The sequence below is a fragment of the Mustela nigripes genome, chromosome 4, assembly GCF_022355385.1.
Source record: "Mustela nigripes isolate SB6536 chromosome 4, MUSNIG.SB6536, whole genome shotgun sequence".
NCBI classification, from domain to species: Eukaryota; Metazoa; Chordata; class Mammalia; order Carnivora; family Mustelidae; genus Mustela; species Mustela nigripes.
The window spans coordinates 23,793,833-23,809,122 of record NC_081560.1 but is presented as its reverse complement, the minus strand read 5'-3'; the positions used below and the strand labels follow the sequence as shown (position 1 = coordinate 23,809,122).

The 15,290-nt window shown below is 39.7% G+C and overlaps 1 protein-coding gene across 1 annotated transcript in view; it reads left to right on the top strand.

Annotated features, from left to right (window-relative positions):
- The window catches only part of SND1 (staphylococcal nuclease and tudor domain containing 1), a 413,481-nt gene that overhangs the window by 42,592 nt on the left and 355,599 nt on the right, over positions 1 to 15,290 (top strand). Inside the window, exons 5-9 of the mRNA XM_059396465.1 lie at positions 253 to 413; positions 1,164 to 1,255; positions 1,873 to 2,031; positions 3,598 to 3,704; positions 6,498 to 6,588. Coding sequence (XP_059252448.1) covers positions 253 to 413; positions 1,164 to 1,255; positions 1,873 to 2,031; positions 3,598 to 3,704; positions 6,498 to 6,588 — 610 coding nt within the window. The remainder of the gene's footprint in view (positions 1 to 252; positions 414 to 1,163; positions 1,256 to 1,872; positions 2,032 to 3,597; positions 3,705 to 6,497; positions 6,589 to 15,290) is intronic.

The window sequence follows — 15,290 nt, the reverse complement described above, 5'->3', positions numbered from 1 at the left end:
TGCATCTTCTCATTAAATGCTCTTAGAAGTGAATCTGTTGTTTGAGGGAACAAGTCTGGAATCCAGAAATTACACTCATGGTGATTTTTCTAGTTATAGGGTTAGGCCTACAGCCATAGATGTGAAACAAATGCTTTGGTTTCTTCAAGGGGAGCAGATGCTGAAGAAACCCAGAGTTCAAAGAAGAACCTGATCCCCACATCCCCCACACCTCGTTGAACTCATCACATGTGTTTCCTTTTCATGTCCCAGTCCTGAGCAGAACCGGCTCTCAGAGTGTGAGGAACAAGCAAAGGCAGCTAAGAAAGGCATGTGGAGTGAGGGGAACGGCTCACATACTATCCGGGACCTCAAGTATACCATCGAGAACCCAAGGCACTTTGTGGACTCACGCCATCAGAAACCTGTCAATGGTGAGGCTGGTGGGGAAAGACATAATACAGAGTGATTTCTGTTTGTTTTCAAGTTTCTTGAAGTTTATAAAAGCTATTTTACTCAGTAGCCAGAGGAAATTGCTAAGAGTGTAACAGCACTGTGGTATTTTGGAAGGTAACTTGAATCCAGTTATATAGGTTACAACAGATGTGTTCTGACAGAGGTTAATCCTTTGCTGGTGCAGGGGAGTAGATTGCTGGTAATTTTCCACATTGGATATCTTCCTGTTTTCTAAAAGCTACCACTTAAGTAACTTCCCTGAAATTATATTCTGTATACATGTAAACACACACACACACATACGTGTGCGTGCACACACTCATTCACACTCTAGTTCCTGGCCCACTTTTGAGACTTATTAACTACAGACAGAGTAAAATAAAATGATTACCAAGTCTGAATTATTACTTGTTTCTTGCTTTGCACTTGGTACTTAAGTGGTGAGCCAGCGAACTTATGGATAACGAAGATTAGGTATGAGCTGTGAGATCCCAGAAAGTGGAGAACACCTAGAAGTTGGTCTGGTCTAATCTGTATTCCCAGGAATACTTTGTAGAAGAGTCTGTTTTATGGATACTCATGATCTTCCAGTGTTTTGTCACTTCTCAGAGGGAGGCTTTCTGAGGGTTTTGGGGGAGATGAACTGTGTTAAATGCAGTTTGAATGGGCATTGTTTATCCCTGGCACAACTTTGGCTAGTGACTTATGCTGTTTGTTCTGTCACACAGCTATCATCGAGCACGTGCGAGACGGGAGTGTGGTCAGGGCCCTGCTCCTCCCAGATTACTACCTGGTTACGGTCATGCTGTCAGGGATCAAGGTCAGACCACACACTGGGCTGTGGGAGTGGATTTAGGGTTTGTGGAAGTGTTCACTGACAGGTAGCTTCTTCTCCTCTGGGACTCTGGATTTACTGATTCTTCCCAGTGTTAACACCTGACTAGAGTATTTTCTACTGTAGACATTGCAGTGGGACTATCCTCTGTTAGTTCAAATAAGATTTAAAAACATTTTTTTTTTTAAGTACTTCGCGTTTTGGGCTGTGTGAAGAGGTGGTTGAGATTGAGAAAGTGAATTTCAGAGCTTCCCATCTCCCCTGAGAATGACTGTCTCAATGTAAAATATCCATTTTGATTTTTAAAAAAAATTAGGGATTTAAAACTAGACAGTGGTGACTCTTTTTTTTGGCAAGGGGTAATTTTCAAATATAATTTATAATTGCCCCATGATAGTGACATGCATTTTATTTACTTTCCCAAGAAGTCTGACAAGATGCTATTTCGATTCCCTTTTACCAGTATGTTTTAAAAAGGGGTTAGAAGGCCTGATTTGAGACCTCCGCAACTTAACTTTGTGGTATTTGTGGCTTGGTGTGGTTTTGGAATCCCTGGCACACACCTTGAGGATCATTACCCACCTTCCTTACTTTTGCTTTAGTGCCCAACTTTTCGACGGGAAGCAGATGGCAGTGAAACACCAGAACCCTTTGCTGCAGAAGCCAAATTTTTCACCGAGTCTAGACTGCTTCAGAGAGATGTTCAGATCGTTCTGGAGAGCTGCCACAACCAGAACATTCTGGGTACCATCCTTCATCCAGTGAGTGTGCCCATACAGCCTGGGCTGGGTGGGGTTGGGGGTGCATTTGGTGTTTGATGAGCTGTGGTTTACTTCTTTTCTCTCTGTATTTAAGAACCACGTAAATCTCTTGGCAGGATTATCATCTGATTTTTGAGGCATTTTCTAGGGGGACTTCAGTTAACTGATAGAATTAGACAGATTTGTCAGACTTCCTCACTTTATAAAAGGAACCTCAGCTTTTGAGTTTGTAAGGGGAGGAGAACTCCTGTTTCCTCAAGTGTTGGTCCTTGAGGTTGGGAATAGGCAAGTTGAGGGGCTGCCCCATAGATGAGCAGTTGCACTGAGGTGTGTAGTACAAGATTGCTGAGCTTTGTATGTAGGTCTGGAGGTAGCTCTTTAAAGTATTGGTGGCACTAGGGACACCTGGGTGGCTCAGTCAGGTAGGTGTCTGACTCTTGGTTTTGGTTCAGATCATGGGTCCTGAGATCAAGCCCCTTGTTGGGCTCCCTGCTCAGCAGGAAGTTGGCTTGAGATTCTCTCCTCTCTCTCTCTGCCCTTTGCTCTTTGCCCCTTGCTTGCTCGCTCTCTCTCTCTCAAAGAAATCTTTACATATTTATTTTTTGAATTCTATCAAATATTTATGTATTTTAAAATACTTTTTTTACATTTTTATTCAGTTAATTAACATAATTCAAATAAATGTTTAAAAAAATAAAGTGTTGCTAGAACTATGATGAGGAAACTTTTTTATGGAAAGATTAGTTTGTGTACTTCAGGCCTTAGCTATTTACATTCTAACTCTGCTTTTGAGCAGGAAATAGGCTCTTTATGTTCATCTAGTTTTGACTCTCAGTTCTTCCCATACATAGACTTTGGTGGGTGGGTTCCTCTTGGAAAGGAAGTGATGTTGTTTTGTACTACCCAAGTACAAGTGAATTTTCATTCTTATAACCTATGTCCAGTACAGAATAAGCTACTGTTACTTATTCTTTGGCTAGAGAATACTTTCATGCTGGCTGTTGTGGAAGGCTGGGAGGCTTGGTTTGGAATGTGCCAAGGTCATGTTTTGTCTGGAGGGCTAGCTGTCTGCTGTGCCCTACCAGATGTCACAGTAGAATGGAAATTGTAATTCACTGGGAAAATGTAGCTGAAGTTATTCCTTACTCAGCCTTCAGCTTTCTCCTTCAGCGTTCTCCTTATGAGAAGGGGAGTGAGTGCTGATCTTAGGGAAGGAAATAATAAGGTGTAATCTCTACTAAAGATTAACATCCTCCTCTGCCCACAAGAAGAGCTATTGAAATGTCAATTCTATTCAATGCCACTAACATTTATCCTACTCCTGTTAAGTGAGTTACTGTGCTGGGTGTTGTGGGGATGGGAAGCCAAGGCTGTTAGGGGTTGCCTCAGAGTGATGTCTCCCACCTCAGAGCTGGTTTCTTAATGAGAGAAATGCTTTATTCCTTTCCTTTCTTTTTTCTTTTTTAGATATATGAACTGTAGTATGGATTGTGGCTGTTGATTGTGTCAGCAGTCTAGAGAAATGGATTCTCTTGTGCCTGCCTTTTCATGTGCCTTGTTTTTCAGAATGGCAACATCACAGAGCTCCTCCTGAAGGAAGGTTTTGCTCGCTGTGTGGATTGGTCGATTGCAGTTTATACTCGGGGCGCAGAAAAGCTGAGGGCAGCTGAGAGGTAAGGTCTGTCAGGGAAGGCTTCCAGCCAAGGATCTTGTTGAGGATCTTTAGGGAAAGAAATCTAGTGATCTTCTCTCACCTATCTATGTCAGTATTTGTTATATTTCAGAAAAAGATTAAGGAAATTCCAAAAGAGGCTAAGATCTCATTGAGTTGCTTAGTTCTAAGTCTTTGGATTGTCTGATTCATTGCTCTGCAGTAAGGGCTAGATTTTCATTCAGCAAACCTGATTTGCTGCTTTACTGTTTTGGTCACTACCCGCCCCCCCCAAGCCCCTCACTGAAATTCTGGGTTTTAGGCATTTGGAATGAAATAAACTTTCATATCCTCATTTGAGGATAATGTAATCACTTATCAACGATTACCAAACAAGCAGGTTGGAGCCAGGGGTATGATGGAAAGATAGAGCCTTTGGGTCCTAAAACAGGACCAGTCAGTGTTACTGTGAGTCCTCATGCCCTCATTTATTGAAACATGTTTTAGTTAAAAATGTTAAGGTAGGGAGGGAAAACATGAAACAAGATGGGACTGGGGAGGGAGATAAGCTGTAAGAGACTCTTAATCCCAGGAAACAAACAGAGGGTTGCTGGGGGGTGGGAGGGGATGGATAGGGTGGCTGGGCTATGGACACAGGGGAGGGGATGTGCTCTGGTGAGTGCTGTGAAGTGTGTAAGCCTGATTACTCACAGACTTGTACCTCTGGGGCAAATAATACATTATGTTAATAAAAATGTTAATGTAACTCTGAGGTGCTCTTGTCACATTTTTAGCTAGGTGTTTTGTGATTAAAGACTTATGTAGAAAATAACTTATTTCTAGAAAAACAGTAGTTGGCTATTCCGAAGATTGAATGGCTATTTTGAGTGTCAAGGTCAGGAATATCTAGGTGTAGGTGAACTTTGTTCACTTAATGGGGTAAAGGGAAGAAAATGAAGCAGGTACCAAGAGTAGATGGATGGAGATTATGCTTGGGGAAAGCCCCAACCACCATCTCCCAGGATACATTTAAGCAGAAGACCTACCAACTACTGATGGCAATGGTCCACTCCCAAGGTGTGTTGTATGACTTACTTCAGAACCATTAAGTTGTAATGGTCTTTTTTTTTTTTTTTAATTTTTTTTTTTAAAGATTTTATTTATTTATTTGACAGAGAGAGAGATCACAAGTAGGCAGAGAGGCAGAGAGAGAGAGGAGGAAGCAGGCTCCCTACTGAGCAGAGAGCCTGATGTGGGACTTGATCCCAGGACCCTGAGATCATGACCTGAGCTGAAGGCAGCGGCTTAACCCACTGAGCCATCCAGGCGCCCAAGATATAATGGTCTTGACAGCTTTACATTTTTGGCCTTTGAGGCAGACAGCTAAGAGATGTACAAGAACATGAACTGGATGAGTACAGTTTTCTTCCTTTGAGTCTTTCATATCTTTCTGTACTCATAAGCAGAAAGACTTGCAACTTTTTACAAAAGCAGATTCTAATCTGGACCCTTAGATATGGCATATCTGATTTAAAAAATTATATAACATTTTCTAGTTTTTATGTTCCACAATTAAATTCAAAAGATAGAATACTCTTAACCATATACAGTGGTTCCAAATACCTCAGATTATTCAGTGATGCTCCAAAATTTTTTTGTTGTTGTTCAGAAAATTCTGTAAGTCCATTATTCTAAATATAATTTTGGTTCATCATTCTTTCTGCATTCTTTAAGCTCCTGCCTCTCTTTGAAGAAAGTGAGTACAATGGCAGTAGTATCTACATGTTTTATAACATCTTTAGATTATATGGATTTTTAGCTCATCATTAAAACACAGGTTTAGACCAAGGAATGCAAATCGTATTTCAATAATCTGTGATTCCTTGCCTGCTCTTTTGCATGCAGTATTTGACTTGCTTGCAATCCGTGTCAAAGTATTTTATGTATTTTACAACTACTACATGCTACTTTGTCTCTTTCTCATTTTAGTGCTGCTTTTTAAAAAAAAGGTTGCAAATAAATAAAGTTTGCAACACTGTTTTCACAAGTAAGAGTTCCTTTCCCTTGCACGTGGGTCCATTTATCTGTAAAGACTTTTATAAATAAAAAATACGAAAATACAGCTATTCACTGGTTTTTTAAAATCTTTGCACATATTCCATTTCGCTCTCTTACCCTAACTGAAAAAATTCCTAATGGCTTTGGTGCTGTAAAACCGGTGTCTGCCAACACCTTTTTTTCACTTTTGTCAATGAACTTCTACTGGATTTTTGTCCCTTTTCTTCTTCTTTAGATGCACTACAGAGACCATTGTGTTCTTGTTTTTCCACATAAGATTTGGTTAGCTGATAATCTTTTTTTTTTTTTTTGGTATTCAAATGGAAATTGAGCAGGCCTGTGTTTTTTTAAAAATGTATTTGTTTGTTTAGATGTGGGTGTTCCTCCCACTTTAGAGAGCCATTGCTCTGCGTCTGTCATTCCAGCACCTGGCATTTAGTAGTCCCTCAGGAGAGATTGGATAAGCTAACGAGCTATTCAAGATGGACTTGTACTGTCTGGGCTTGAGAAAGTGCACACCTAGACCCCGGTCTGCCAGCCAAGGGTGTATGGTCTATATCTTTGTTGGACAGTTCAGTTCCTGTGCACTCTTTCCTGTCTTTCACACTTCATTCTGGCTTCACAGGTGGCCTTTCTCTTGGGTGTCTTGTTTCTGAGATAGAGTAGGATTCTGTACTGTTTGCCCCAATGGTGATGGCGGATTCCATTTGCTGACCTATTCTGTCTGAATGTTTTGCATCCTTGTTTTCGTTGCCAGGTTTGCCAAGGAACGCAGGCTGAGAATATGGAGAGACTATGTGGCTCCCACTGCTAATTTGGACCAAAAGGACAAGCAGTTTGTTGCCAAGGTGAGTCATTCTTGGCATCTTAAGATGCCTGGTGGACATTGTCAGCTAGTGCTAATACAAAGATCTGAACAGTCAACCCAGAGCCGACACGTTTCTGTTTTAAGCCACTGGGGTTTGCATGCGTGTGCAGTGATTGCATGCGTGTGTGTGTTTATCGCAGGGGACTTGGAAACTGTAAGAGCTTTCTTGTCATACATTTGCGTAACTTCATTTAGAGTTCGTAAGACTTCTGTCTGCCTGATAAAATGGCTTTTTCTTCGATTTTCCTGTCAGAGTATATGTGAACTCAAACTTCTTTCTTCTGTTTGTGGCCTCTCATGGTTTTGAGTTTTTTCTCATGTGATGTGTTTTTCTGAGAGCTCTCCTGAAGTGTCCCAGGATGGATTCCTTTGACAGGAACCAGTACTTTTGAATAGACTGTTTGGGTCCAGCAACGCGCTGTATTTCTTCTTAGTTGATCGGTTTGATATCTTGAGTGGTAGGCCAGTTTTCCTCACTTTCCCAAAATGCTGTGATGTTTTCCAGTCTGTTTTTACTTTTGGGAAGAGAAGCTTTGTTTTTTTTTATGAGGCTAATTAACATATCTATCCACTTAGAGGTGGCTGGCCCATATGAGTTTAAGATGGGAAGCCACTAGGTGGCACTGTCAGCCTGAAAAAATCATGGATCAGTTTCTTTTAGACTGGTAAAAATTTTAAGTCTCTGAGGAATTGTCTGAATTTCTTCACTTTCTTTTTTATGGTGCCCAAGACAATAAGTCACAGAGTACTCAAGTGTCTTCTTTCCCTCTTGTAGTAGGTGGTCCGTCTCCAAGCAGCTGTCAAGTTAGCCATAATTGGGTCTTTAGTGGACATTAATGGGAATAGTCCTGGGTTGGATTATCCTCCCCTGCAGAAGTCTCCCCCCCATGCAGGATTCTCCCCATCCTTCCAAGTCTTGGTACAGACCAGAATGAAACCTTGCTTCCTTTCTGTGTGAGGACCATACTAGTTTGGAAACTTGGGCACAGTTGTTCTGCCTAACTGGAACTTACTTGCTTCTGCTCGTGTTTCCTGTATCTCTTCTGTTTTAAGACTATAGCCACACAGTGAAAGGATAATCATTCACTAAACAAAGGAGTCAGGCCTTCCAGTTTTCACCATCACTTTGAGAGGCTGTGATACTAGTGATGTAGATGAGGCCTGGGGGGTCCTTTATTTTGTATTGTCCCTCTTGGCCCCTTCCAGTTAAAACTGAGTTTATAGAGAAACCCAGAAGATTTTGGAGGATTTTGAGCCTTTGGTCATTGGGGGAACTCTAATGCATTGCTGAAGGAAGAAATTCTAAAGATTAGATGCTTGAGTCTATAGTTTGTATTTTTCTTAAATATGACTTCATTGATAACTAGAAAAGAACTGGCACATTTCCTCTTTAAATCTAGGGTTCCAGGATATGTGTGTTGTGTTTTAAAACAGAGTGAGGCTCTTTTTCATGATGATGAAGTTCTGTTTGTTAAAATGGTGGAATAGAGGAAATTGCCTCTAAAAACCATCTAAGGATTATGGGGAATAGCCTTTTTCCTGTAGTATCTTTAATATAAATTTAGGTCATTTGGATGTAGGCCTGCTTAGAGAGCAGAGAGAGAGAGATGTGTTTGTAGGTAGATAAGTGGTTTTAAAACTTCCTGAGTTTTAGATATCCTTCAGCATCACTATTATTCTTTTAAATAGGAGAAAAACATAAAAAGGAGAAGAAAAAACTCTCAAACTAGATGAAACTACTGTCACACAGTGTTTTTTAAAAAAAAAGTTTATTATACTGTCTGTCCCAAGGTTGGCAGACTGTGGCCCATGGCCCAAGTCTGGCCCACTACTTGTTTTGTATGGCCTGTGAAGTATGGATGGGTTTTATATAGAAAAAAAGATGGGTTTTACATGAAAATGATATGACATTTAAATATCAGTGTCATGAATAAATTAGATCATGGCCACGGTTTTTTGTTTGTTTACATGTTGTCTATAGCTGTTTTTATGATACAGTGGCAGGGGTGAGTAGTTGCGACAGAGACTATATAGCCTGCAAAGTGTAAGATGTTTGCTCTCAGACCCTGCACAGAAGAGTGTGCTGACCCTTTATCTCTACCAGTCCTACTCAGAGTGCCTTGATAGAATGTAAGAAGCTTGAGCCATAATGTAAATCAAGGCATTGCTTCTTTCATCAAGAAAATCTTGCTCCTGAAAAAAACGTCAGCAATGTTCTCGGTGATATAGTTGATTTATGTTCTGGTACAAGCTCCTTCTCTCTTTGTAGACTGGCAGCCACTTTTGAGTAGTACTGAGCTGTATTCTTTTGTGTATAATTTTCAAGTTGGTAAGTTTTTATTTTTTAATGCATAAAAATTTAAAGAAATCTGTGGGCATATTAAATGTATTAGTCCATTTTCCCAGTCCCTTTAGGCAGCCATTTTCAATTCTTGGCTGATCTGCATCTTTGAATAAAATGATTATATCACTCTTTTCTTAACTTTCCAGTGTTAGGTATGACCCTTTTCCTGCATATCATGGAAGATGAGGATTCACTTGGGTGTGCATGTACTTTTCCCTAATCCTTCCAATAGGAGTGTATCCTAATTCTTGTCCAATCTTTACTTTGTAAATGCTGATTACCACTGAGCCATATGATACATTATGGTTACCATTTCATTTCCTGCAGAACTTTTTGTTTACCCTGGATTTAATAATTTTAAAAGTTTATGTATTTTTTATGTACGTAATAATTTGACCCCCAGACTCTACCTCTGTAAATCTCTTCTGAAGACATTGATTCAACCTGTTATTTTTATCTTTTTCAATAGTACTTTTCAGGAGCCTTATGACCTGTACCAATTTGGACTAGTTCTTTTGTTCTTCTTTTTTCATTGTTCTAGAGCTGTCATCTATGGATATCTTCACCATTTTCCTGGGGTTTTCTTTGCCTTACTTTGGGTTGGAGCTATGTTTGCTGGATCCCATGGCTTCTTTATAATTTACTACTTTATTTTGGTGGCACACATTCTCTAGCTTCTTGGGAAGAGTGCTTGGCAGGTAAATGTTTTGAGACTTTTCATGTCTGTTTTGTAATTACACTTGATCAAATGTTTAGCTGGATACAGAATTTTATGTTAGAAATTATTTTCCTTCAGAATTGTGAAGGCATTGCTCCACTGTCATTTAACTATTGGGAGATTTTTTTTTTAAGAAGTCTGATACCATTCTGATTCCTCATCCTTATAAGATTTTTTTCTTTCTGTGAAATCTTCACATATTCTTTTTTTATATTTAAGTTTCATAAAGGAGTACTGTGTTTATCCATGTGGGAACATAGTATGCTTTTTAATTCTTAGTTCTTTTGTCTGGGAACTTCAACTATTTTTTGTTGTTGATTTCCAACAAGTTTCTCTGGTCTTTTCTAGCAGATGTTTGACTTTGTTGACTGGTCTTCTAATTTTTCCCTCCTGTTTTTCATCTTTCTCTCTTATTCTTTCTAAATTTTTTAATATTTACCTTTTGGCCCTGCTACTGAGTATTTCATTTTTGATACTGTATTTTAAGAGCTTGCTTTTTGTTGTTGTTCTCTGTTTCTTTTATTTCTTTTTATTGAAACATAGTTGGCATGTAGCATTATATTAGTTTCACGTGTATAACATAGTGATTTGATGATTCTATACATTATATAGTGCTTTCCATAAGAGTAGTTACGATCCGTCATCGTACGAAGCTATTTCTTAATCATTGACTATATTTCCTATGCTGTACTTTTCATCTTCATTATTTATTTTATAACCTCTTTACCTATTTTGCTTTTACCATTTCCATCAACCCTCATCCCTTCTAGCAACCACCAACTTGTCCTCTGTATTTATGAGTCTTTCATTTTATTTGGTTGCTTGTTCACCCATTGTGTTTTTCTGTTTTCTTAAGATTCCATGTGTAAGTGAAACCCTCTGGTATTTGTTTTTTTCTGTGTGACTTATTTCACTTAGCATATCCCCTAGGTTCATCCATATTGTTATACATGGCATGATTTCACTTTTTAAGGTGGAGTAATATTCCAGTGTGTGTGTGTGTGTGTCTGTCTGTACATACCACATCTTCTTTATCCATTCATCTATCAGTGGTTAGGTTGCTTCCGTATCTTAGCTGTTATAAAGCTGCAGTAAACATAGGGGTGCATGTATCTTTTCAAATTAGTGTTTTTGTTTTCTTTGAGTATGATCTATCTGTCTTTCTTTTTTTTTTAGAACCTCCATCCTGTTTTCTGCAGTGCCTGCACCAATTTATATTCCCACTACTGATGCGTGAGGACTCCCTTTCCTCTGCATCCTCACCAACACTTCTTTTTGATACTAGCCATTCTGACAGGGCTGAGGTGATATCTCATTGTGGTTTTGATTTGCATTTTCCTGGTGATGAGTGAGGTTGAGCATCTTTTCATGTCTGTTGGCCATCTGTATGTCTTCTTTGGAGAAATGCCTGTTCCAAGTCCTCTGTCTGTTTTTAAATTAAATTGTTTTTTGGTATTCTGTTGAGTTCTTTATATATTTTGGATATTAACCCCTTATCAACAGATACTTCATTTGCAAGTATCTTCTGTTCAGTAGCCTTTTCATTTTTGATGATTTCCTTTGCTGTCCAAAAGCTTTTTAGCTTGATGTAGTTTCAATAGTTTATGTTTTGCTCTTGTTTCCCTTGCCTGAGGACACAGATCCAGAGTAAAATATTGCTAAGGTCGATGACCAAGAGATCACTGCCCATGTTTTTATTTTAGAAGTTTTATGCTTTCAGGTCGTACAGTTAGGTCTTTAATCCATTTTTAGTTTATTTTTGTGTCTGATGTAAGAAAGTGATTTGGTTTCATTCTTTTGCATGTTGCCGTCCAATTTTCCCAGCACCATTTACTGAAGAGACTGTCTTTTCTGTATTGTATATTCTTTCTTTGTTGTAGACTAATTGACCATATAGCACGAGCTTATTTCTGGGCTCTTTATTCCATTCTGTTGATTTATGTGTCTATTTTCTCTTGTTATTTTTTAATAGTAATATCACTTGTTTCAGAGATGAAATATCATCTATTAGCTTTCAGAGGAATTAATTATAATTTTTTGAAAAATTTCTTTTCCCTGCATAGTATGTATTTCCCAAGTTGTTTTTAATTCTCTTTGGTTATTTTGGTCCCCCCGCCTTTTTTTTTTTGTATTTGTATGAGATACCTGGTGATCCTTGCTTATTTCTCTTACTTAAGGATGAGGTCTTGAACACTGGGTTAAAAGCAGTGAACTTGTATAGGGGGTTTATGGTGTTGATCGGGAAATCCAATCTGGGTTTTGGTCCCATTTTCATCTCCACTTGAGAGTCCTGATTTGACAGTTTCTTTGTCTTGGCAGGTGGAGGAAGTTTGCAGTATAAATCTGATTGGCTATTATGTTTTCTTATCACTAGCCAGGATTCAGCTTCTGTGGAGTCTGTTTCCACTCATCCATCTGCTTTCTAGCTTCCAGTGTTTTGTTGCCATTTTCTTCTCTTCCATTATCTTTATCCTATTGGACTTATCCCCCCAGCCCAAATCCATTTATTTTTGTTTAAAGGTATTTAGGGAGGGTGCCAAAGTCAATGTTTGAACTTGCTTTAGTTTGTTCATAATGTTCCATTGTAAGACTGCATAATTTATATAACCAGCCCCCAATAGGTCGATATTCGTATAGTGTATAATTTTTCCATTATTCAGAAAATGGCATAAATCTCTATGTAAACAGCATTTATTTCCACAGGAATGTTTTAGAGCACATTTGCCAAATAGCTTTCTAGGAATGTTAACCATGTGTAGTCCTACGTGTGTTCATTTTCTAAGATGTTATAGAACACAGGTGGACCCACTTTTTCTTAAGGGACCATATAGTAAATACATTATGTTTTGTGGGATATGTGTCTCTGTTGCAACTACTTGACTCTGCTACCATAGCAAGAAAATAGACTGTAGATATTATGTGGATGAATAGGCATGGTTGTGTTCCAGTAAAACTTGATTCACAACAATAAGCAGTGGGCTAGATCGCCCTTGGGTCATAGTTCGCTATCTCTCATTGTAGACCATGGGATATCCACATTACATCCAAAAGGAAAAAAATGATCTGCATTTCTTTTCATAACCTAGAGCCCAACTGCTATTTTGTAATCCTTTTACCTGATATAAAATGTCTGTTAATATGAATGCTACTTTTGTGGCACCTAGGTGGCTCATGTGGTTAAGCGTCTGCCTTTGACTCAGAGCATGATGTCTAGGTTCTGGGATCAAGCCTCATATATGGCTCCCAGCTCAGTAGAGTCTGTCTCTCCCCCTGCTTGTGCTCCCTCTCTCTCTCTCAAATGAATAAATCTTTAAAAAAAATTTAAAAATACTAATGCTGCTTTTTCAAGGAAACCTAAAAGGGTTCTAAGGTACCCTAGGACATCACAAACCTAATCTGACAGTCCTACAAGTTTTTACTGAAGGCTTCTGCTCTGAGGCTCATAGGACTGTAAGGCCGGAACAAATAATGGCTCTCTCTTTAGCACTCACTTGCCCTGTGTCCTAGAAACTATCGTACAGGGATCAGCTAAATAGCTTGAAAAAGCCTGCAGAAGATAACCTACGAACTCTTGAACTGGGTGCGTCTTGGGCTCTGTAGGTGATTTCTGGAACTGATGCTGTGGATGAGACGTGCTGGCCACGAGTGTCACTTCTGAGCAACTTGAAACCAACAGAGTATTGCCTTGGTACATGCAGCCTGCTGAAAGAATGCTTTCCATCCTCTGCTTAAACAGTTGCATTTCTAAAGGAAGGATATGCAAGGGGGGGGCTCTCCTTGTCTCTCCAGGTTAGCAGAGAAGCATGTTCACTTCACAGCGATTAGCTGAGCCTGCTTGAGACTTTTGTGCCTGTCGTGGCTTGCCAGTTTCCTGCCTGCCTTCCCTGTGGCGTTTTAGCTGATCTGTGCTGTTTGTAGCCATATGGTCCCCTGAGCACGTGGCTTGGCTTCCCTGTCCCTGCTGCTGGATTCTTGGGCCTTGCACATTTTATAGACCTGAATAACACTCAGGGGTGGTGGGAGGGCTGGGGAGTGACAGCATGTTTTCAGGAGGTGCAGTCTTCTTATTGCCCTGCCTGCTTAGAGGCTTCTTGCTTGGTTCTCAGTACCAAGTGATGCCTAAACAAGCAGAGCCCTTCTGCTTTGAGAAAGCATGGAAGAATGAGAAGTGCTTCCTGCTTTCAAGGAGCTTACCATCTAGGGCACTGTCTGGAAGATTACCTTAAGTACTCAGCTGTCAGGACTCGGTGGTCATGTGCAGTTTTGGAGGTCAGGTTGAAGTTCTTCATGGATGCATGCAGTGGATTCTAAGACCGATTTGGTTTGGCCTTAATCATTTTTTGCTGTGCTTCTAGTCATAGCTCTGAATGGAGTTCATTGTCATATGCTTCTTAGAGATGGTTTTTAAGAAAAGCCACCCTTTAATATTTTTGGCTTTATCTAGACTTTCCATTGTATTTGCATTTGGTAATGTGGAGAGAATAAAAACAAAAAATACTAGCTATTTCCTGGACTTCTGCCATATGGCTTTCAGGTGAAGAGGAAGTTCTGGGGATCGTTCTGTTAGGAAGATGGCCTCTGCACCAAAAAGAGATGGAGACTTGGTTTGTAGCTTAAGTTTCAGTAAACTGATTTGCTGATAAGAATATAAAGTTGAATTAGAAGAGATTTGTAAAAAATACCTACTTGTTTTTTTCCATTGAGATTTTATTTTTTAGAACAGTTTTAGATTCACAGAAAAATTGAGCAGATGGTACAGAGTTCCTACATTACCACTGCCCTCCTAGTTTTTTCTGTAACCTGACATGGGTATGGTACATTCATTATAATTAGTGTACCAATATTGATATGTTATTATCAAATGAAGTCTTTTCTTTAGTCAGATTTCCTTAGTTTTTCTCCAGTCTGTTTTTCTGTTCCAGAATCTCATCCACCATAGCACACTAAATTAAGTTGTCATGTCTTGTCAGGCTCCTTTTGGATGTGGTAGTCTCTTGGACTTTCTTAGCTTTTGATGATTATGACAGTTTTGCAGAGTGCTGGTAGGGTATGTTGTAGGGTGCCCCATCTGTTCGGATTCATCTGATGCCTGGTTTCTTTTCAAGTACTTCTTACCAACTAGTCTGCTTACTCATGCTAAGGTGCCTGGAATTATGTGCATCAAGACATTGCTGGGCTTCGTCTTTTGCCAGCGGTACAGGATGCCCGCGGTACCCTTCTGGGGGTGGCTCCAGGCCATTGTTGTAACAGTTACGGTGTACTCCCTTTTTACCCACTTCTGGTGCTGCTTCAGTAGTGTTTCCATGGTTAGGTTGGGGGAGAAGAGACCTAGCACACAGCCTTAGGGAGCAGGAGAAGCAGCTGGGTGTCATGATTTCAGACAGTAATAAGGGTATTTGGTGTCCTATTCCCAGTGGCCCCATCAAGGGCATTCCTTGGTGGCATCCAGAGAAGCCCTGAGTGTGCTGATGGTCCTTTTATTTTTGTCCAGCATTGATAATTTAGCAGCTTTGAGAGTATTGGTAGTTGCATCTGGGGAGCTATTCTGAGGATCTCCTTAGTGCAGGAAACTGTTGATGGCTCTTTTTGCTCATTTTATATATGCTGCAGAGGTTTAGGA